Genomic DNA, 23,589 nt, shown 5'->3' with positions numbered 1-23,589 from the left:
AAAAAAAAAGAAATGTGGGTGGTGGGAGTGTGGCTTCCAAGGGCTAGATCGTAATGGGCCTTATGAGCTATGTAAGGACTTCAGGGCTTTGTTGTTGTTTTTGAGATGGAGTCTCGCTCTGTCACCCAGGCTGGAGGAGTGGCATGATCACGGCTCATTACAACCTCCGCCTCCCAGGTTCAAGCAATTCTCCTGCCTCAGCCTCCCCAAGTAGCTGGGACTGCAGACACACACCACCACACCTGGCTAATTTCTGTATTTTTAGTAGACAGAGTTTCGCTATGTTGGCCAGGCTAGTCTTGAACACTTGACCTCGTAATCTGTCCATTGCGGCCTCCCAAAGTGCTGGGATTACAGGCGTGAGCCACTGTGCCCGGCCACTTTAGGTTTTTGTGTGAAGTATGATGTGAAGACATTTCAGGGTTTTTTGTTGTTGTTGTTGTTGTTGTTGTTGTTGTTGTTTGAGGTGGAGTCTCACTCTGTTCCCCCAGGCTGGAGTCTGGAGTGCAGTGGTGTGATCTTGGCTCACTGCAACCTCTGCTTCCCGGGTTCAAGTGATTCTGCAGCCTCAGCCTCCTGAATAGCTGGGATTACAGGCGCGCGCCACTGCATCCGGCTAATTTTTGTATTTTTAATAGAGACGGGGTTTCACCATGTTGGCCAGGCTGGTCTCAAACTCCTGACCTCAGGTGATCTGCCTGCCCGGCCTCCCAAAGTGCTAGGATTACAGGCGTGAGCCACCACGCCCGGCCCATCGTAGGGTTTTGATCAGGGAGGGGACATGACCTGATTGACTTTTTTTTTTTTTTTGAGACGGAATCTCGCTCTGTCACCCAGGCTGGAGTGCAGTGGCGTGATCTTGGCTCACTGCAAGCTCCGCCTTCTGGGTTCACACCGTTCTCCCGCCTCAGCCTCCTTCCTCTGGGACGCCTCCTGTAGCTGGGACTACATGCGCCTGCCACCATGCCTGGCTAATTTTTTGTATTTTTTTTTAAGTAGAGACGGGGGTCTCACTGTGTTAGCCAGGATGGTCTCGATCTCCTGACCTCGTGATCCGCCCACCTCAGCCTCCCAAAGTGCTGGGGTTATAGGCGTGGGCCACTGTGCCTGGCCGACCTGACTTCCTTTGTAAAGCATCCCCTGGTCACTGTGTGGGGAATGGCACGTCCGTCAGGAGTCTCTTGCGGTGATTACATGGGTACAGATGTGTGTTAACCTCACTCCCAGTGTCGTCGATTTATTAGTAGAAACTGCCATGAGTTATGCAGTCAGCTTGAGTCTGTGTCGAGAAGGACTTCGCTTCATGGGCATTAGATCTCTTCTGGAAAATGAGGGGACCAGTCACTTGGGGAATTAGAAGGGAGGAGGGTGAGGGACAGGCAGCGCAAGTTTCTTGGCTGCTGCCTTGTGATAAATAACAGCTAGACAGCTAGGGGAGTTCCTCTGTCACCATGGCACTCCCAACTGGTTCCAGTCAGGCCCTGAGCGTCTGCTGCCTCATGATTCTGCGGGACAAGTCCTTCCAGAATCTGTCAAAGCAGATCCTAAATGCCTCTCTGTCTGGTTCTATGAAAATGTGACAGGTGGCTCATAAGCTTGACAGAGATCCTGATATGACTAGCATTAAGTAAATATTAAATGTGTTAATAAGATTAAATATAAATGGTTTTCTCTGGGGACAACAGAATTCACTTTGTCCTTTAATGTCATATCAAAAAAGCTGGCCAGGTGCGGTGGCTGATGCCTGTCATCCCAGCACTTTGGGAGGCCGAGGCAGGCGGATCACGAGGTCAGGAGTTTGAGACCAGCCTGACCAACGTGGTGAAACTGTCTCTGCTAAGAATACAAAAATTAGCCGGGTGCAATGGCGTGTGCCTATAGTCCCAGCTGCTCAGGAGGCTGAGGCAGGAGAATCGCTTGAACCAGGGAGGCGGAGGTTGCAGTGAGCCGAGATCGCATCACTGCACTCCAGCCTGGGTGACAGAGCGAGGTTCCGATCCCCCCCGCCAAAAAAAAATGTCATATCAAAAAAGCCAAACTGAGGCCAGGCACAATGGCTCACGCCTGTAATCCCAGCACTTTGGGAGGCCGAGATGGGTGGATGACCTGAGGTCAGGAGTTCGAGACCAGCCTGGCGGACATAGTGAAACCCCATCTCTACTAAAATTACAAAATCAGCCAGGAGTGTTGGCGGGCACCTGTAGTCCCAGGTACTCTGGAGGCTGAGGCAAGAGAATTGCTTGAACCCGGGAGGTGGAGGTTGCTGTGAGTTGAGATGGCGCCATTGCACTCCAGCCAGGGCGACAGAGAGAGAGACTATCTCAAAAAAATAAAATAAAAAAGAAAGAAAAAAGCTAAACTGAGATGAACTCAAACCATTTGGAAAAGCATCTCAGATTAGTGAGAAAGCAAAGACCCAAGCTCGCAGGCCTGTCCTGAATGGTCTGTTCCCAGCAGGCTGTGTAGGGGTAGACCGATGCCCACAACCCTCGGATGCCCTAGCTTCCCAGACCAGCCCTGTGGTTTCCCGGTGACAGTGACAGCCATTGGCAGTCAGCTAGAACATGGTCTCTCATTGCCTAATTGCTGACACATGACTCAGGCTTTCCTGATTGAGTCTGGGTGCTCTGCTGGTGGTGAAAGAAACCCAGTCTGTCATCTCCGTGATTGCAAAATGGAATGATGTGAACTTCAGGGCTGAACCCAGCCTCTTCGGTAAGCAGCCGAAGCTGCTGTTTCAGGGACTCCCACTTGTACCTTTGTTGACTCGTCAGATCTGCCTATCAGGTGTCGGTGATGGAAGGACCCGTTGAGCATCTTTCAAGGGAACTAGGCTGGTGACATGGGGGTTCCCCAAGCCCGCCTCTGATTCAGTGATTCTCCAGGGCTCACAGAACTCAGAAAAGCTTTTTGCCTACGATGACAGTTTATTACAGCAAAATGATGCAAATTAAAATCAGCAAAGGTCAAAGGCACATAGGGCAGAGTCCAGGAGAGGCCAGGCGTGAGTGTCCAGGTGGTCACACACGAGTTTCCATCATTGCTGGTCACACTTAATTCTGCCAGCAACGGTGTGTGAGAGCACCTGTGAAGAACTGACACCCAGGGAAGGTCACCCAAGCCAAGGTTTCCGGGGTTTTTATTGGTGGGTCCGTTGTGTAGGCGTGGAGCGTCTGGGTCTGAAGGCTTACCTATTCCATCTCCAGTACCCACAGACATCAGACCGATACAGCATGATTCGAAACCCCAGGCACAGGGCCTCACGCCTGTAATCCCAGTGCTTTGGGAGGCCGAGCCAGGGGAACCACTTGAGCCCAGGTGTTTGAGATCAGCCTGGGCAACATAGCAAGGCCCTGTCAGTAGAAAAAAAATTTAAAAATGAATGCAGCGGCGCATGCCAGTAATCATAGAAGTTCTACTTGGAAAGCTGAGAGGATCACTTGAGCCCAGGAGTTTGAGGCTACAGTGAGCTGTGGTCGCACCACTGCACTCCAGCCTGGGTGACAGAGCAAGACTCTGTGTCTTAAAAAAGACAAACAAAAAAAGACACCCAGGCATAGGAAAGCAGGCATTCACCATACATCTCATTGTTAACAGGAACTATCTTCATAGCCCAAGGTCTTGGGAACACAGAGACACTCTCGCCAGGCAGGATAGTCCAAGGCTCGTGAATATCAGGAGCCACTCAAGGGCCAGGCCTGGAGACTTTTGGAGCACACAGGATTTAGGGCAACCCCAGCCAGCCACACAGTTGGGGAAAGGGTTTGCTGCAAAGTGGTCCTGTCTCGCGTGGACTCCCTCCCGCCACCGTGCAGTGTCCTTGTGGGATTGGAGGAAGTTCCAGCGCACTGAGTCAGTGGTTGTCATTCTGTCTGTCTGCCGGGGACCCAGTCCCAGCTGCAGCCTTAGCTTGCACCGCAGGACCACGCTGGGCTGGTGCTGACACCACTGGGGGCTGTCTGTTGTGTCAGCCTCAGTCCAAGGCTGTGGCTGTCTTGGCAGGAACCTGGCTTAGTGAGCCGCTCCTCCTACCCAGTGCAGTGACCATTTTCTGTAGCCCCAGGGGCATGAGGCCCAGCATTCAGGTGGGCACCCCAGCCAGCCTCAGGGCATCCTGCTCCCCTGTGCTGACGTCTGCTGTTTCTGTCTCCTAACAGTTTCATGATCAACATGGGGGACTCCCACGTGGACACCAGCTCCACCGTGTCCGAGGCGGTGGCCGAAGAAGTATCTCTTTTCAGCATGACGGACGTGATTCTGTTTTCAGTCATCGTGGGCCTCCTAACCTACTGGTTCCTCTTTAGAAAGAAAAAAGAAGAAGTCCCCGAGTTCACCAAAATTCAGACATCGTAAGTGCCACCTCTCAGCCTCCTCTCTCTGTCCCTCTTCTGTTACCATTCCGAGCAGTGTCCTGCACACAGGCCTCAGGCTGAAAGAAGCAAGGCTCCTTGTAGCATTTTGGGGCGACTCTTGGGTTTTGCCTTCTTGCTAGATTGTGCTTCAGCTCTCCCTTAATCATCTCCTATGTGGGGTTTATAAGGCCCTTTTCTATCTGCTGTTTATTTGACCTTCAGAGGAAGCATTCTGAAAATGACACCAGTTTTCAGATTAAGAACCGGGGGCTCGAGGGTGTTAACGGGCCTGCCAAGGTCATGAGCCAGCAATAGCAGTGCTAGAGCTGGAACCCTTTTTTCCCTTTTATTTATTTATTCATTTGGAGACATGGTCTCACTGTATTGCCCAGGCTACAGTGCAGTGGCGGTGGCATGATCAAGGTTCACTGCAATCTCCGCCTCCCAGGCTCAGGCAATCTTCCCACCTCAGCCCCCCAAGTAGCGGGGACTAAAGGTGTGCATCACTGCGCCCAGCTAATTTTTTTTATTTTTTATTTTTTGAGGCGGAGTCTTGTTCTTTCATCCAGTCTGGAGTACAGTGGTGTGATCTCAGCTCACTGCAACCTCTGCCTCCCCGGGTTCAAGTGATTCTCTTGCCTCAGCCCCCTGAGTAACTAGGATTACAGGTGTGAGCCGCCACGCCCAGTCAAGTTTTGTATTTTTTTTATAGAGACAGGGATTCGCCGTGTTGCCCAGGCTGGTCTCGAACTCCTGGACTCAAGCGATCCGCACACCTCGGTCTCCCAAAGTGTCGGGATTACAGGCATGAGCCACGGTACCCAACCTAGAACTGGCATTTTTAAGTCTTTTAAGGCTATAGCCAGCTGGAACACTGTGTGCTAATGAGCACAAAATCTCTGGGCAGGCCTCATTTTGTTGCTCTTCTAAACTTTTCATGAAACTTCCTTTTAAGAATAAGTGAAAAAGATGGATTCGTTAAAAAAAAAAACATTAAGGAAATAATAGTACAGATGGTATGTAGATAGGAAAAAATGATACCGAAGGTCTGCCTAAGTGACTGCATCCCTGTGTCTCCAAGATTGATTTCCATAAGCCACACAGAAAAGTCATTCTCCAGACTTTAGGGTCCTGCAGCCAGAATCACTTCCTGTGGTTACGTTTGGCTGTGTTTAACACCAATCTCAGACTGCAGAGGCCCGCGGCCAGGTTTGAGTGGGGACCTGCCAGGTCAGGTCTGGGCCGAGGGAACTCCAGGGGCACGGGCCTGCTGCATTCAGGGACTCCCTGGATTTGGCAAGGGGCAGGTCTTCAGGGGCAGGATTGGGAGCCATTCTCAGACCAGAACCCCTTTCATTCTGTCTGTCTGCAGGGGACCCAGTCCCAGCTGCATCCTTAGCTTGCACCCCAGGACCATCCTGGGCTGGTGCTGACACCAGTGGGGGCCGTCTGTCATGTCAGCTCCAGTCCAAGGCTGTGACTGTCTTGGGAGGAACAAGCCACATGGAAAAGTCATTCTCCAAGGCTGGGCATGGTGAAGCATGCAGCTCACATCAAATCCCAATTCCCTATTCCAAGCTGGGTATCAGCCTTCCCTGCCAGAATACTTACAGCCTTCACACAGTAAAGCAGATATTCACGCAACACAATTCTTATACCATGGACAGGGAATTAGTTTTACATCTTTAAAAACTGGGTTCAGGGCCAGGCTCAGTGGCTCACATCTGTAATTCCAGCACTTTGGGAGGCCGAGGTGGGAGAAATCACCTGAGGTCAGGAGTTTGAGACCAGCCTGGCCAACATGGCGAAACCCTATCTCTACCAAAAATATAAAAACTAGCTGGGCGTGGTGGTGCACACCTGTAATGCCAGCTACTAGGGAAGCTGAGACAGGAGAATCGCTTGAACCCAGAAGGCAGAGGTTGCAGTGAGCAAAGAATGCACCACTGCACTCCAGCCTAGGAGACACAGTCCATCTCAAAAAAACAAACAACAACAACAAAAAAAAACTGAGTTCAATCTTATCTCCATCATTGACTTCCTGAGCAAATATTTCCTAAGGTCCTACCTACGTGTCCCAGACACTATCTTAAGGCGTGTGGCCGCAGCTGTGAAGAAAATACATGAATGCTGTCTTCATCAAGCTTACGCTCTAGTGGCGGGTGAACCCTGGGCAAGACCTTAACCTCATTCTGCCTCAGTTTCCTCATCTGCTAAATGGAGGCAGGAGTCCCAGTCTCTTGGGGCTTTTGTCTTAAATGAGGAAGAGTTTGTAAACTCACCTAGCACTGTCCCTGAGGGATAGGAGCTGTATAGTGTTTGCATTGATTGTATTTTATGCCAGGCACTATGACAGGCACGATAAGGACCACAGAGCTGGCATTTACGTTAAGGAAGCTGGAAAATGAGGGTGTTGCAACATACTTTTTTTTTTTTGAGACGGACTTTTGCTGTTGTCACCCAGGCTGGAGTGCAGTGGCTCAGTCTCGGCTCACTGCAACCTCCGCCTCCTGGGTTCTCGTGCCTCAGTCTTCCGAGTACCTGGGACTACAGGCACAAGTCACCACCCCCGGCAAATTTTTGTATTTTTAGTAGAGATGGGGTTCACCATGTTGGCCAGGCTGGTCTCAAACTCCCAACCTCAGGTGAGCCGCCTACCTCTGCCTCCCAAAGTGCTGGGATTATAGGCGTGAGCTACCGCGCCCGGCCACAACATACTTTTTAGAAATGCCTTGTGAACTGCTTTATCCTACATCGTCTAATCAGGGCCTCCTTGCAACAGCACCATGCATTAGGCAGCATGGGTTGCCTCATTTCTGCTCTCAGAGGGGTTATGGGATGTGCCCAGGGTCAGATGGCTGGGAGGTTGCAGGGCCGGGCTGGGGAGACAGGCTTTGCCAGCCCTAAGAGAGAAGGAATTCCCTCTAGTGTGGGGATTGGACTGTGTCCTGCAGGAGGGGTGTTGGGCAGGTTCTTAAAGGTAGAGCCACACCCTGATGCCGAAAGGACTTTAGAGCAGAGGGCCTGAGATAGGAAGGGCAGCTCAGCTGGAATCCAGCCCATCTTGTCCAGGGCTGGTACACGGTGCATTCTTGGTGTGGAATAGTACTTTTGATAAAAAAAAAAAAAAAAAAAAAAAAAAAAAAAAAAAAAAAAGCATAGTACTCAAGATAAAGAGATCAGGGTCCAGGACCCAGCTCCTGAACTGGCCCTTGTTCCCTCATCTGTAAAATGGAAGTTCTGCGCCCCCGCCCTGAGTGAGGACGTGGGTGGGCCCTGGGAGCCTGTGGAGCTGCCACCAAGGGAGGCAACATTCCTCTCATCGCTCCTGTGTTCTCACGTCACCTCCCTGGCCTTATAAGATGAACTTGAAGTAAAACCTGTAGACTGTGGGAGCTGTGGGGTCCCAGAGCACTTGTATTTTGTTGATTCTCACTGTTTCTCTTCGCCAGGATGCTGAAACTCTGTTCCCTCCACCTCATCATGATCAAACCTTACGTGTGTGGAGGTCTGCAGTTTCCAGAGTCTTTTCTCTTTCCTCATTAAATCACATTGGTTACCTGCTGTGGCCGGGGCTTTTACCTGTACGCTGTACAAGAGAAATATTTCTAGTACCATGGCTAAATTCTGGACCCTGAAGTTGGGTGACTGAGGTTGAGTCCTGACTCTCCCACATTAGCCTTGTGACATTGGCCAGGTGACTTAATCTTTCCAAGTCTGTGTCCCCAACTATAAGCTGGAGGTAGTAAGAGTACTTACCTCATAAGGCTGTGAAAACTGAGTTAATCAATCGTAGAGCTCTTTGTTCAGTTCCTGGTGCGTAGTAGGCTCTCAGATGTTATCGATTGTTACTATTTATTTTTATTTTTTTGAGGCAGGGTCTCACTCTGTCGTTCAGGCTGGAATACACTGGCATGATCTCGGCTCACTGCAACCTCCGCCTCCCAGGCTCAAGAGCTCCTCCCACTTTGGCCTCCCAAGCAGCTGGGACTATAGGCGTGCATCACCACGCTTGGCTAATTTTTGTATTTTTTGTACAAATGGGCGTCTGACCATGTTGCCCAGGCTGGTCTGCAACTCCCAGGCTCAAGCAATCTGCCTACCTCGGCCTCCCAAAGTGTTGGGATTACAGGTATGAGCCACCGTGCCTGGCTGTGTATTATTATGTTTAACCTTTTTATTAATATCATCTCCAATCTTACAAGAGCCCTTCCATGAAGTCATTAACAGCCCATTTGCAGATGAAGAAACCGAAGTGCCAGGGATTACCGAGTTTGCCCAAGGCCACCTAACTTCTAAGTCACAGCGGAGTTGGCTTTTGAATGAAGTTGGCAAGCTCCACAAGCCATGTTTTCTCTACTTTGCCATGCTGCTCCTAATTTAGTGTTAATAGGCCTCCTAAGATAGTGTTAGTCTCCTAAGATAGTGTTAATAGGCCTGGCGTGGTGGCTCACGCTTGTAATCCCAGTGCTTTGGGAGGCTGAGGCACAAAGATCGCTTGAGCCAGGAGTTCAAGACCAGCCTGAGCAACATAGGGAGACCCCCATCTCTACAATAAACAATAAAAAGGATAGTGTTGATTTGTTAATTACCCATAAGGAGAGTATTCCTTCTCTGAAGTGCTTGTGGCCAGAAGTGTTTCAGATTTTGGACTTTGGAATGTTTGCATTATGCTCACCAGCTGAGCATTTCTCATCTGAAAATCTGAAAAGCTCCAAAGATTCTTCCCTTTGAGGATCATGTTGATGCTCAAAAAGTTTCAGATTTCAGACTTTTAGATTAGGGACATTCAGCCTGTAGATGTTATTTTACAAAGCAGGAAGTTGGATGTAGTGGAATGTTGTGATCCCAGCTCTTTGGGAGGCCAAGGCAGGAGGATTGCTTAAGCCCAGGAGTTCGAGACCAGCCTGGGCGACATAGCAAGACCCTGTCTCTATAAAAAGTACGAGAAAACTTAAGCTCAGGAAGGTCACCTAACTGATACAGCCAGGCCTCAAGCCTAGACCTCCTACTCTAAATCCCACATCAGTGTCCCTGGCTACCTGTATTTCAGTGAGCACAGGTGATTTCTGTTATAGCAACAGAACTGTGGGGAGTGATAGGGCTTAGCATGGAGAAAGTATGTGGCCCAGGGCTGTATCAGGAATTTTCACCATGATTTCTGGTGGCTTCTAGAATTGGCATTTATTTATTTTGTTTTAGAGACAGGGTCTCACCCCGTCACCCAGGCTGGAGTATAATGGCGTGATAATCAGCTCACTGCAACCTCGGCCTCCGGGGCTCAAGCAGTTCTCTTGCTTCAGCCTCCCAGGTTGCTGGGATTACAAGCATCCACCACGATGCCCAGCTAATTTTTGTATTTTTAGTAGAGATGGAGTTTCACCACGTTGGCCAGGCTAATCTCAAACTCCTGACCCCAAGTGATCCGTCCACCTGTGCCTCCCAAAGTGCTGGGATTACAGGTGTGAGCCACCTTACCAGGCCAAACACATTTAAAAAAAAAAACACCTGGTGGGATTTTTTTTGGAATCGGATTTAATCTGTAGATTAATATAGGAAGAGTTGACATCCTATAATATTGAGCCTTCTATTCCATGAACATTGTTATATCCCTCCCGGGAGATCTTTTGGACTGTTTGTAACAGCAATGAACGACTTGTTAGAGAGGAGTGGTGATGAGCAACAAGTTCTTTTTCATAATAATAGTAGTAGTAATGGTAATACATGGCTGTTTCTGCCAGGTGTGATGGCTCACTCTTGGAATCCCCACACTTTAGGAGGCAGAGGCAGGTGGATTGCTTTGAGCCCAGGAGTTCCAAGATCAGCCCGGCAACATAACGAAACTCTGTCTCTATGAAAAAAATACAAAAATTAGCCAGGCATAGCCGGGCGTGGTGGCTCATGCCTGTAGTCCCAGCACTTTGGGAGGCCGAGGTGGGTGGGTCACGAGGTCAGCAGATCGAGACCATCCTGGCTAACACAGTGAAACCCCGTCTCTACTAAAAAATACAAAAAATTAGCCAGACATGATGGCGGGTGCCTGTAATCCCAGCTACTCGGGAGGCTGAGGCAGGAGAATGGCGTGAACCTGGGAGGTGGAGCTTGCAGTGAGCTGAGATCGTGCCACTGCACTCCAGCCTGGGCGACAGAGTGAGACTCCGTCTCAGGAAAAAAAAAAAAAAAAAGCCAGGCATGGTAGCGTACTCCTATAGTCCCAGCTACTCAGGAGGCTGAGGTGGGAGGATCACCTGAGCCTGGGATGCCAAGGCTGCAGAGTGCTGAGTTCACACCACTGCACTCCAGCCTGGGCAACACAGCAAGACCCCATCTCAATAATAATAATAATGATGATGATGATGAATGACTCTTTCATGTCCCCCCCCACTTACTCAGGTTGCATCTCTGAACAGAGCATTTCACACCGGGGCAGCTCATGCCCTAAGGGAGCCCTAGGGAATGCTCAGCCTCCTGAATAGCTGGGATGACAGGCACATACCACTGTGCCCGGCTAATTTTTTTTTTTTTTTTTGAGACAGAGTCTCACTCTGTCACCCAGGCTGAAGTGCAGTGGCACGATCTCAGCTCACTGCAAGCTCCGCCTCCTGGGTTCACGCCCTTCTCCTGCCTCAGCCTCCCGAGTAGCTGGGACTACAGGCGCCCGTCATCATGCCCGGCTAATTTTTTGCATTTTTAATAGAGACGGGGTTTCACCATGTTAGCCACGATGGTCTCGATTTCCTGACCTCGTGATCCACCTACCTCGGCCTCCAATAGTGCTGGGATCACAGGCGTGAGCCACCGCTCCCAGCCTAATTTTTTTTTTTTTTTAAAGACAGGGTCTCCCTCTGTTGCCTAGGCTGGGTCTTAACCTCCTGGCCTCAAGCAGTCTCCCTGCCTCAGCCTCGCAACGTTCTGGGATCACTCACTGGGTAGGATCCAGGGCTCCTGTGGGCTCTCTCCCCTGTAGGCCCGGCAGCTTTGCTCACCTGTGTGGAGCAACACCACATGGCGTGCCCTCTTGGTGATGGAATTTGTATTTTTGCCTCCCATGGTGCAGAGAGCATCCCATTTCTCTCTGGGTCCCTACCTTAGTGCAGGGCCGCCTGTTGGAGGGAAGCTCCTCAGAGAATGGCCGTTGAATTAACCAAGGCTGAATCTGTATGTGTGGCTGACTCTAGGGAAACCTGTGGCCTCCAGGCTGGGGTTGGCTTACACAGTATTTTTTAAAAATATATTTTAATTAGAACATTTAAAGGTGTAGCAATGTCAGGCCTGGCGTGGTGGCTCATGTCTGTAATCCCAGCACTTTGGGAGGCCAGGCAGGTGGATCACATGAGGCCAGGAGTTCGAGACCAGCCTGGCCAACGTGGCAAAACCCTGTCTCTACAAAAAATACAAAAATTAGCCAGGCACGGTGGCGCACACCTGTAATCCCAGCTACTCAGGAGGCTGAGGCAGGATACTCGCTTAAATCCAGGAGGTGGAGGTTGTGGTAAGCTGAGATCATGCTGCTGCACTCCAGCCTGGGCAACAGAGTGAGGCAAAAAAAAAAAAAAAAAAAAAAAAATCAGAGGATCTGATCATACTGGACCCATGGTGATGCCCACCAGGTGTGGGGCAGCTGAGCAGCAGCCCTGTTCTGCATGAGGCCTGTGTGCTGCGTTCACCCTGACCCTCCGGCCAGCTCAGGCTGCTGTGCTCATGTTGCCTCCACTGGTCCTGAGAAGCTCTGCAGCACCCCCTGCACCTCTGCTTTGCTCCTGGAACGCAAGAGTTCTTTGAAGAAAAATAAACCTCCTTATGGAACATTTCAGACACCAGAGTGTAGGGCACAGGAGGGTGGACCCCGTATGCCTCCAGCCCCCAGTTTTCATAACTACCCACTCCTTGCCAATCTTGTTTCTTTCCGTTGCCTCCCCTGCCGCACCAGTCCTGGATTATTTTAATGCAATCCCCAGATGTCATATTTCATCAGGAAATATTTCAGTCCTCTAAAATTCAAGGACTCGCCAGGCATGGCAGCTCATGTCAGTAATCCCAGCACTTTGGGAGGCCGAGGCAGGAGAATCACTTGAAGCCAAGTGTTCGAGATCAGCCTGGACAACATAGCAAGACCCCGTCTCTACAAAAAATACAAACATTAGCCAAGTGTGGTGGCTCATGCCTGTGGTCCCAGTTACTCAGAAGGCTGAGGTGGGAGAATCACTTGAGCCCAGGAGGTTGAGGCTGCAGTGAGCCATGATTGTGCCACTGCACTCCAGCCTGGATGGCAGAGTGAGACCCTGTCTCAAAAAAAAAAAAGTAAACTTCAAGGATTCTCCTTTCTGAACATAACACAGTGCCATCTTCACACTTTGCAAATCAACAGTAATTCTTCAGCATCGTTAGATACCCAGACAACAGTTATTCATAGTTCCCTGATTGACTGATCAATGTTTGATTTTAACAGTTTTTGTTTGTTTAATTCAGGATCTAAACAAGACCTATACCCTGAAGTTGATTAATAAATCTTTCTTTTGGGAGAGGTCAGGTATATTACGGTATAATTTACATACAATAAGATGTCCCCCTCCCTCCCTTTTTTTGAGATAGGGTCTTGCTCTGTCACCGAGGCTGGAGTGCAGGGGTGTGATCAGGGCTCACTATAGCCTCTGCCTCCCAGGCTCAAGGGGATCGTCCCATCTCAGCCCCCTGAGTAGCTGGGGCTACAGGCATGTGCCACCACACTTGGCTAATTTTTCTTTTTAATTTTAGTAGAGACAAGGTCTCACTACATTGCCCAGGCTGGTCTTGAACGTCTGAGTTCAAGCGATCCTCTTGCCTCAGCCTCCCAAAGTGCTAGGATTGGGATTACAGGCATGAGCCACTGTGCTGGGCCAAAATTCTCCTTTTTAAGTGCACAACTTCATGAGTCTTGACAGATGTATGTGATTCTATAAGTGTCACATTCGAGATCTAGAACATTTCATCACTCCAAAACGTTCCTGTCCTACCTCTTTGCCATCATTCTCCTCCACCTGGTAATCAGCCTCTGGCAACTGCCAATCTTATTTCTGTCCCTGTAGTTTAACCTTTTCCAAAGCATCACGAAAATGGAATGATAGCGCCACAGGCTGCTGTGCCAGAGGTTTCTCCTTAGCGACACGTCAGATCCCTTTCCATTCCTAAGCTTCCCTTCCATCCCGTTTCTTCTTTGAAACATCATTTGTATCACCGTTTCCCACAGTCTGGATTTTCCTGATGACGTCCCCCTGGAGATTGCTTTTGAAAAGCCACAAAAGATCTCATTTTCCTGAGTGACCTTCCTTTTGGGGCCTGCTCTTGACAGAAAGCCCGGGAGAGCCGGGGGTCTGGGCTGCCAGCATCACATGTCTATTTTTTACCTCCTGAGTGCCGGCAGATGGGACGTGGATCCAGGGGTCTTGCCACATCCAGTTCAGGGTCACTTTCTCTGTAGTGAGGTCCTTGGCTCCAGCGAGCATGAAAAGAGAAACACAAATGAGACTGACAAAGAGGAAAGCACTAGGAGAAGCCTGTGGCCTCGGGAGTAGACAGTGCAGGGCGCCTGCTGCCTCCCGCTGCTGTGGGAACGGCCAGGACATGGGTCAGGATGTTTCCGCCACTTCTGCAAGCACAGCTCTGGGTTTTCTGCTGCCACCTGACCTCCAAAGGGACCTCACCTCCTCTGCTTCCTTTCGTGGTCCCTGATGCGACGGGGGTGGTTTCTGTCACTCTGACAAGTGCTTGAAACTCCAGACACGGGCTGTCGGGAACTGCCTTGCAGAGTGCATGGCGTCTGACTGGGCCCTGTCCAGGAGGGGGAGCTGTGGATGGCACGGTGGGACACATGCTCTACCGGCCTGGGGGTAGTGGAAATGCAGAGGAGGGGCACCCGCCACTGGGGGTATGTCAGGGATGAGATGCCCCCACAGAAGCCTGGGAGGCCAAGTAGGAGGCTGGGGCAGAGCTGCCTGTGCAGAGGCTGGGAGGCGAGGACACACACGGCTGCTCTGAGGGAGCCACGTGCTGGTGGAGCCCAGGCACAGGTCACCAAGGGAGTCGGGTCGTGGGGGGTCAGAGGTCATAAAAGGTGTTGGGGTCACCAAGGAAGTCGGGTCACGGAGGGAGCAGACACAGGAGAGCATCTTAGAGGGCCTTGGGACCTTCCAAGGTGTATGGATTTTTTCCCCAGCTTTATTGAGGTATAAATGGCAAAAATTATATGTATTTTCAGAGCATCTAAGTTTTCTCTTTTCCTTCTTTTTTTTTTTTTTTATTTGAGATGGATTCTTACTCTGTGGCCCAGGCTGGAGTGCAGTGGCACAATCTTGGCTTACTGCAACCTCTGCCTCCCAGGTCCAAGTGATTCTCCTGCCCCAGCTTCCCGAGTAGCTGGGAGTACAGGTGCCTGCCACCACGCCCAGCTGATTTTTGTATTTTGAGTCGAGATGGGGTTTCACCATGTTGACCAGGCTGGTCTCGAACTCCTGATCTCAAGTGATCCACCCACCTCAGCCTCCCAAAGTGTTGGGATTACAGGCATGAGCACCATGCCCAGCCTAAGCATTTATTTTTTTCTTTTTTTTCTCTTTGAGATGAAGTCTTGCTCATGTCCCCCAGGCTGGAGTGCAATGGCACAATCTCAGCTCACTGCAACCTCCGCCTCCCGGGTTCAAGCAATTCCCCTGCTTCAGCCTCCTGAGTAGCTGGGATTACAGGTGCCTGCCACCACATCCGGCTAATTTTTGTATTTTTAGTAGAGACAGGGTCTCACCATGTTGGCCAGGCTGATCTCGAACTCCTGACCTCAGGTGACCCGCCTGCCTCAGCCTCCCAAAGTACTGAGATTACAGGCGTGAGCCACCGCACCTGGCCAGCATTTTTCTTTCTTTGTAAATTTTATTTTTCCCAGCTTTAAAATGACATAATTGACAAAAATTTTAAACATAGATTTAAAATTATGTAAGTTTAAAGTATGCAGTATGATGTGTTGATATATGTATCTTAGCTGGGCGTGGTGGCTTACACCTGTAATCCCAGCTACTTGGGAGGCTGAGGTGAGAGGATCACTTGAAGCCTGGAGGTCAAGGCCAGCTTGGGCAACATAGCAAGACCTCGACTCTACAAAACTTAAAAAAACATTTGAAAATGAGCTGGGCTTGGTGGCATGGACCTGTCATCTCAGCCCTTTGGGAGGCTGAGGCGGGAGGATTGCTTGAACCCAGGAGTTGGAGGCTGCAGTGAGCTATGGTCACACCACTGCACTCCAGCGTGGGCAATGGAGCGAACCCCATCTCTAGAAAAACTAAAAAAATCAATTTAAAAAAATGATATATGTGGATGACACTAAAGGGGGGTTGGGGAAACCTGTGTAGGAGGGCAGTGTCTGGAGAGCAGTGGCCCCATGAAGCGCCATTTGGAGCTGGAGTGGAGGGAGTTGACTTGGAAGCAGGAAGGTGGGCTAGGAGGCTGCTGGCCTCAGGCCGGCAGAAATTGACCAGGGCCGCATGTCACAGATGGAGAGCCGAGCGCAAATGCAGGTGTCAATGGATGTGAGAAAGGGCTCCAAGCCAGAGCTTTTGAAAACATAATTCTGGGACCCTCATCAGCCACCAGAGGTAATGTTCTTATCCCCGTTTTACAAATGGCAGTGCTGATCTGAGGAGAGGGTGAGTGACCTGGCCAAGGCTGATGTTAGCACAGGAGAGCTGGGATTCCAGCCTGGGGGTTCCTGTACCACGCTTTTGCTCCCTCGGACCCCCGGCTCTTGTCATGGGGTCACCAAGGAAGTCGGGTCATGGAGGGAGCAGACACGGGAGAGCATCTTAGAGGGCCTTGGGACCTTCCAAGGTGTATGGATGGAAAGGGGATGGAAAGCCCACTCCTCCTTTGCATCCCCTTTGATTGCACAGAATAGCACAGCCACTTTGTGCCAGAGCAGATCATCTTACTGTTTGAGAGTGTGGCCTTTTCTCTCTGTCACCGATGGGCTGAATAACCCTCAGTTTCTCTTCTCTGTCTCCAGAAAAGTAGCCGTAGTCCTGGCCACCCCTGGCTCAGGGTCACTGCTGAGGTTGTCAGAAGAGCATCAAGGCTTTTGCGTGTGTGGAACAGCACAGCAGGCTTCCTGAGCTCACAGACTTGCTCACGGAGTCCTGATGTGAACACATGTTGGAGGACATGGTTGGGGGGAACGAGGGAGCAGCAGCCCACCACAGCCTTAGAGCGTCCTGAGGACACGGCCACAGGATCCTTGGGAAGGGCTGTGAGATGCGCTCCCTCAGCGTGCCCGGGGCGCACGGGAGACAGGGTAGAGGCGGGGGAGGTGCACCTTGGTGGGGGAGCAGACAGGAACCCCGGGCGCTGGGCCGCTGTACTCTAGAGCTTTCACAGACCTGGAGTTGAATTACTGCTTCATCCCCAGCCTCACTGCCCTGTCAAAGTGGATAGAAACCCTTGCCCACTGCACGGGGTGGTGAGGATTAAATAAAATAAAATAGAAAGCTTCTTGAATGCTAGCTAGCATACAGTAGGCACTCAGTAAGAAGTCATTCCCTTCCCCTGTTTTGTCTCTGACCTGTGGCCACTCATACCTGCTTTCGCCTCCCACTGCGTGCAGCCGGCTGTCTCCGGCAGCTGCCCTCCCCACGCGTTCATCAGAGTCCCTGTCCGCAGAGAGAGCCGCTGGCTTCTATCTAAGCTCCAGCAAATTACTTTCTGTTTTCACCAAAGGCTGGCGTTTCAAACCATTAACCCCGTGCCACAAGGCTCAGAAGGTCAAGAAATCTGGGCCCGCCTAGTGGAGCCCATTCTCCGTCCTGCCACAAGCAGGCTGCCCCCAACTCTGCTGCCATCATGCCTCTGTGCCTTAGCCGTCACCCCTTCTCTCACCGTGGGCACCTGTGACCCTGGAGCCTGGAGAACGTGGCACTAGACTCTAGGCTCTGAAAGAGCTGGTCCAAAGTAGCTTCCCCATGTGTCACTAAGGGCAGGGGACAGTCTCAGGAGAAATCGAGTCCACTGTGCAGAAAATCCAACCGGATTTGCTGTTTCCAGAAACGTTCCCTCAGCGTCGCCTGGGACGGGAACAAAATGAACTGCACATCTTGGTTCATCTCGGTCCAAGTGACTCAGTGCTTTTCCCGCCCTCCCTCATCTTCCCCATGCGGTGGACTGCAGCCGACTTCTGATCCTGAACCCAGAAAGACTCCTGCTCCCAATTTAGGCGTGGAGAGCCCTAATTGGAACCATTCATGCTCTGTTCTGGAGCCACGTGGTCTCTGCTCCAGGCTGGGGATAGCTGCTACCTCCATACGACTGGAGCCTTGGGCTTTCTGGTTTTGTCTGTCTGTTTTTTTGAGACAGGGTCTCACTCTGTCACCCAGATTGGAGTGCAGTGGCACAGTCTTGGCTCACTGCAACCTTCACCTCCTAGGCTCAAGTGATCCTCCTACCTTGGCCTCCCACGTAGCTGGGGCCACAGGTGCGTACCACCACACCTGGCTAAGTTTTGAATTTTTGGTAGAGACAGGCTGTTCCGCCATGTTGCCCAGGCTGGCCTCAAACTCCTGAGCTGTGGTGTCCACCCACCTTGGCCTCCCAAAGTGCTGTACTGGCGTGAACCACTGCACCCCGCCAAGCCTTGGGCTTTCAGATGGGCTATTTGCACTCGGGAACCTCGGTAGGGTGCTCCCCAAGACAGAACATCGCCACCGCGAACGGAGCCCACCTTGCCAGGCATTTCCCCGACTGCCCTGATGGGAGGGGAAGGTGTGTCTTTCACGGCACACAGGATGCTCCCCGCTGACGCGGACCCAGTGTCTTAGGCTCTGTTTTCCTGCCGTTCTTTTGTGTGGGGAAAGACAGGGACTAGATCTAGTTTAATGTGATTGTGTGGTGCCCTGGCAGCAGGATCAGTGTGACTTCCTTTATGGAGAGCAGCCCTGCCATAGCAACCTGCAGGCTGCCTTCTAGAGTCTAGAAGAGCTTTGTTCCGCAGACATGACTTCCTTTTTTTCTTTTTTTTTTTAATGGGAAAGGGGGAGGGTGTGGGGAGAAGGGCTCTGATATAAACAGTTACCAAGGAGACCCGAGTCGGGGTTGGAAAGGTTTTCTCCTTCCCTCGGTCCATACAGAAGGAGGAGGGGTGTGTGCCCGGCGCAGGGGCTCATGGGAGGCTTCAGTCTGGAGTCCTGAGTCCTGCCTGCTGGGGCTCCAGATGTTGCAGAGTTCTCGGGCTCGTGGGGGCAGACGCAGGCAGGAGCTCGGGGAGATTCCGAGAGGACTTTGGGGTGTCCAGGAGCACTTAGAGGCCACGGGCCCAGGCACCTTTTCCCCACCAACACAGAACAAGGGATGTACAGGGCCGAACTTTCCATCCGCTGACCCCTGCTGGTGTCCAGGAGAGAGCTGTAAGCCTCCTTTTTCCGTAAGTCCTGGAGCTGGGACTGAGAAGCCATGGGGTGCACGTACTCATCTCCACTTGAGGAGCGCGCTCCGAGAAGGTCAGTTCCTGACACTGTCCCTGGCAGCAGACTGCCCTGATGCCCCTTGGCCAGGGGATGCCCGCACCCTCACTCTAGTGCGGGGGCTTCCTCCTGGCGGGGACACACTGGAGGCCTGAAGATATGGCTGCCTGGAGTTAACAGCAAAGTCGGCCATTCCCAGGGTTGTTGCCCCTGTCTTTGGTGAGGGGCTCAGCCCGGCCTGGGCACTGGTGGCCTCTCTGGTATAGGACTTGCACGCTGCATTTCCCTGCTTCCAAAGGACGGAATTTGGACTGGAGACCAGGAAGGCCTCAGGCACCCTCGTCTCCGCCTATAAATAATCAGGTCCCCCATGCAAATCCAGGTCTGAAGTCCTCTGATGGAATGGAGCCCGTTCAGAGCAGTCCAGTGTGGGCCTCCTCGGGCGAAGCCGGGGAACTCTGCTTCTCGGAGCCCCCCAGCAGGGCCTTGGGTTGGGAAGGGAGTTTCCTGGCACCCTCCCCGGCAGGATGGGTTTAACCAGCAGGAACTTAAAGAAATTGTTCTGTGTTGCGCCAGTGACCTAGAGGCACAGGTCCTCCTCTATCTCCTCGGGTTCCCTTTTCCCCGCTGGACCGCTCACACTTCCTAGGCGAACCCTTGCTTTGTGGCAGAGCGGGCTGGCACACCTTGTCCACTCCGACGTTCCAGCCCAGAGGCTCCCCTCTCCACTCCCGGAGCCAGCCAGCCTGACATTCTGCTTTGTCCAGCTGCGTCAGGTCACGTGGAAGCCCTCCTCCCCAGCCACGCGCTGGGCTTCTGGGACAGGAGCCCAACTCAGAAGTTGCCATCCCTTGGCAGCCCACTTCCCGTGGTGCTCTCTCTAGGGGGCCTTTTTCTGTTCCTGAGAAGAGAGCTCAGCTCTTCCAAGAGGCCTTTCCTGGTTTCTTCAGCCATAAGTGTCTGCTCCCTTTGAAGCCCTGTGGTGTGAACCCATCCTGTCCCGTCCACCCCTGTGGCATGAACTGTGCCATCCATCTGTGTGGTCTTAGCACATGCCACTTTGTGCCATGGATGCCTTTGAAATCACAGACTGACCGCCTTCCAGGGAATGCCCTTTTTTCTATTGGGTGTTAACCAAGTTCCCCAGTCAGGCACTGGGGAGGCTGCAGAGACCAGATGCAGCACTTTAATAATAGTGTGGGCATGAGCGGGGCGGGGCCTGTGCAATCCCGTGCCTGTCTAGTGTCAGAGCCAGGATTTAAAGCCAGGTCCGCCCTGCCACGTGGCTCTTCCCATCTTGGTGGGATCCTCCTCAGAGCCTGGCTTCCCCTGGCTGGAGGATTGGGCCTGTGAAGTCACAGGTTGTCTTGTTCTAGTCTCGTGCCCTCGGTGCCTGGCACAGGGCCTCCTGTGCCCCCACCAGGCTGGCATGCATTACCCGCAAGTACAGGGAGAGCCACCTGGCACTCACAGGGCACCAGGGTTTGCCTCTTGTCCTTTTCTTCAGCAAATCTTCACATCCACCTTGTTGGAGACGGAACTTCCGTGGAAGCATCTGTCCTTTGAGTAGAGATAGGAGTTGCCTTTTCAGCTGATGCCAGATCAGACCTCCGAGTTGGCTAGGGAGTGAGAAGTGCCTTCAGCAGCCTCTTAGTCTGCCCCTGCGAGCCTCGTGCTGGACAGAGAACTCAGGGCTGGTCACCCTAGGAGGAGACACAGTGTCCTGTGCCACGTACCAGGCGTTGCGCTCATGGCAGGGACACACGGACACCTCCCCGAGGTTATTCAACCCAGGCCTCCAGTTAAGCCATGGGAATGCACAGAGTAAAGTGCCTTGGCGGACCGGTGTGTGTGCCACAGCGAAGAGGGTGACAGGTAGCGTTGCTGCATGAGGGGCAGGGACGGCCTCTCGGAGAGGAAAGTTAAGTTCTATGGTAAAGGATGAGTAGAAGGTGGGACGGGGTCACAGGAAGGGCCTTGTAGGCCCAGGGAGTCACGTGGAAATATGAGCAGCTTCCTGCAGCCCAGAGAGGCAGGAAACGGGGCAGGGCCACTGCAGGAAGGGTGTTCGGAATCGGCCACTTTCGCCTCGTTTAGAATATCTGCTCTGCCAGAGTCTCCTTACTCAGGTTTAGCTATTCTAGTTATCCTTATTGTTGGAGCCTTCAAAATCAATCAGTCAAGCCCCACATGTACCATTTCTATTTATTTGTATCGGTTGGTTGATTGACAGGGTCTCACTCTGTCTCCCAGGCTGGAACCCTGATGTTTGAAGCTGCAGTGAGCTATCATCGCACCACACGGTCATATGGTCACACAGTGGTGAGATCATCGCCCACTGCAGCTTCAAACACCCAGGTTCAAGCTCTCTTCCCACCTCAGCCTCCTGAGTAGCTGGAACCACAGGCACAGACCACCACGCCTGGCTAAGTTTAAAAAAAATTTTTTTTTTTTAATTTTTTAGAGATAGAGTATTGCTGTTTTACCCAGGCTGGTCTCAAACTGGCCTCAAGTGATCCTCCCACCTTGGTTTCCCGAAGTGCTGGCATTACAAACGCCAGCCACTGAGCCAGGTTCTTGGATGCTCTCTTTAAGAAAATGCCTCTTCTTGGAGGTTGCAGTGAGCTGAGATCGTGCCACTGCACTCCAGCCTGGACGACAGAAAAGACTCCATCTCAAAAAAAGAAAAGAAAAGAAAATACCTCTTCAAGTCTTTTGATCGTTTTTCTGATGGAGGATTTGTCTTTTTCCCATTGATTTGTAGGGCTTTCTTACCTTCTCAATCAAAGTCTTTTGCCCACATATAAGTACATTACAAATATCCTCTCCCACACTGTGGCTTGCCTTTCCTTCCTTTAATGGCATTATTTTTTATTTTATTTTATTTTATTTTATTTTATTTTTGAGACAGATTCTCACTCTGTTGCCCAGGCTGGAGTACAGTGGCACGATCTTGGCTCACTGCAACCTCCGCCTCCCTGTTTCAGGTGATTTTCCTGCCTCAGCCTCCCAAGTAGGTGGAATTACAGGTGCATGCCACCACACCCGGCTAATGTTTGTATTTTTAGTAGAAACAGGGTTTTGCCATGTTGGCCAGGCTGGTCTCCAACTCCTGACTCAAGTGATCCGCCCGCCTCGACCTCCCAAAGTGCTGGAATTACACACATGAGTCACTACGCCCGACCAAAAATGTCATTTTAAATACAAAAGTGTATTTTTGTCTTCCGGCTTGTCACTTGATTCAGAATGGCCGTATTTCAAATATCCTAAAGATTTGCCACCCAGAGAAAGGTGTTTCCCACCTTGCTGTATTCGACCAGGGTTTTTAACCTCATTCAGCTCGAAAGTCCTGAGCAAGGGGAACTGGGCTTGTTCCTATGGCCCTGCAGGCTTGGGGCAAGGGTCAGGAGGAAACAGAAAAATGGAAAATGGGGCGGGGAGGGGATGGTGCGGGGGTAGAAGGCCAGAAGTGGACAGAGGATTGTGTCACCCCAGCCTGATCCTGAGGCTGGCGGGCACCAGGCTGCCCTCTGGAGGGAGCAGACCCAGGTCAGGGCTGTAGTCCCAGGAATGCAGAGAAGGGAAAAATGAAATGTGGCCCCAGTGCAGGGGAAGCAAAGGGGGTCTTTGAATCCCAGGGGAGCTGACCCCTGTGCAGGACCTTGAGGGCAGAGCGGGAGTCAGCCAGGTGAGGGGAGTGTGGCAGGAAGGCTCTGGGTAGAAGCGATGGCACGCACAGGATTCTGAGGCCACCATGCGGGGAGGGGGTGTGAATCTGTGCCTCAAGCATGGTTTGTGGAGGGGAGTGGCAGGTGACGCTGGAGACAGACTCTTGAGGGGACTCCTGTGCCTGGATCCCGTGGGTCATGGGAGCTGTTGAAGAGCGGAGCAGGGCAGTGGCAGATGTGTGAGGCAGGGGCTGGAGAAGGAAGAGGTGAAGAGGTGGAAGGTGGAGGCGAGGTCAGGCCGTGGGGACCTGGGCTGTGGGTAGGGGGGAAGAGGGAAGTGGAAACCTTGCCTCTTCCTTGAGGGAAACAAGCCCATATCTATCTGGGTGCAGGAGAGGTCTTGGCTTTGCAAAGCATTGGTGTCGCAAGAGGCTTTACTGTAGGGGAAATGGGAAGGGTGAGCTGGTGCGGGAGGTCTGGGAGCCCTGGTGCCGGTCTAGAGGCCAGCTGCTGGCTTAGTCCCCGGGGAGTGGCACAGGACACAGCTGGAATGTCCCCTCGCTGTGCTGCCACAGCATCCCGTGAAACCTGCATATAAGGACACCCACATCCCATGACGCCGTGTCACACGACACCTGCCTCCCACACTCATTGCACACTTTTGTCTTGCAGGACCAGCTCCGTCAGAGAGAGCAGCTTCGTGGAAAAGATGAAGAAAACGGTGAGTTTCCTGCATGCCTTTACTCTTCTCAGGAAGCCTCGGCCCCAGCGGACATGTTAGCAGGTCGAATAGACAGCTGGCGTCACCGCACTGTGGAGGTCCGGGGGCCAGGAGAGGAAACGCAGCCCGGCTCACCTGGGAGTCATTCTTAACTAACCAAAGCCCTGAAGCAGCTCTGCTGTTGCTGGGACAGTTTATTTCCTTGAATGTTTACTTTTTGAACAAACCAGTCTAAGACCCTCCCTCTAACTCATGAAGCTGCCCTTCTCCGGTCTGGTCCCAGCCTATCCAGGAGCAGAGGTAAATCTCACATAGCTGCAGTCATGGCACCACTGCCATTTTATCTCTGCTTTGTTTTGTTAAATTTTTTTTTTTTTTTT

General features: G+C 51.8%; 1 protein-coding gene across 4 annotated transcripts in view; it reads left to right on the top strand.

The window, feature by feature from the left end:
- Nucleotides 1–23,589, top strand: part of POR (cytochrome p450 oxidoreductase) — a 78,555-nt gene that overhangs the window by 38,014 nt on the left and 16,952 nt on the right. For 3 of the 4 annotated variants that reach the window (XM_017857640.1, XM_017857642.1, XM_017857641.1), the window contains exons 2-3: nt 4,158–4,349; nt 23,161–23,209. In XM_017857640.1, the coding sequence (XP_017713129.1) occupies nt 4,162–4,349; nt 23,161–23,209 (237 nt within the window). In that variant the 5' untranslated portion in view covers nt 4,158–4,161. Of the gene's footprint in view, nt 1–4,157; nt 4,350–18,573; nt 18,857–23,160; nt 23,210–23,589 lie in introns of those variants that run through there. The other variant, XM_017857643.1, reaches the window with a different exon arrangement.

The sequence above is a fragment of the Rhinopithecus bieti genome, unplaced genomic scaffold, assembly GCF_001698545.2.
Source record: "Rhinopithecus bieti isolate Rb0 unplaced genomic scaffold, ASM169854v2 scaffold_42772, whole genome shotgun sequence".
In the NCBI taxonomy this organism is placed as follows: domain Eukaryota; kingdom Metazoa; phylum Chordata; class Mammalia; order Primates; family Cercopithecidae; genus Rhinopithecus; species Rhinopithecus bieti.
The sequence above is the reverse complement of the archived record's forward strand: the minus strand, read 5'-3'. Positions and strand labels throughout refer to the sequence as shown.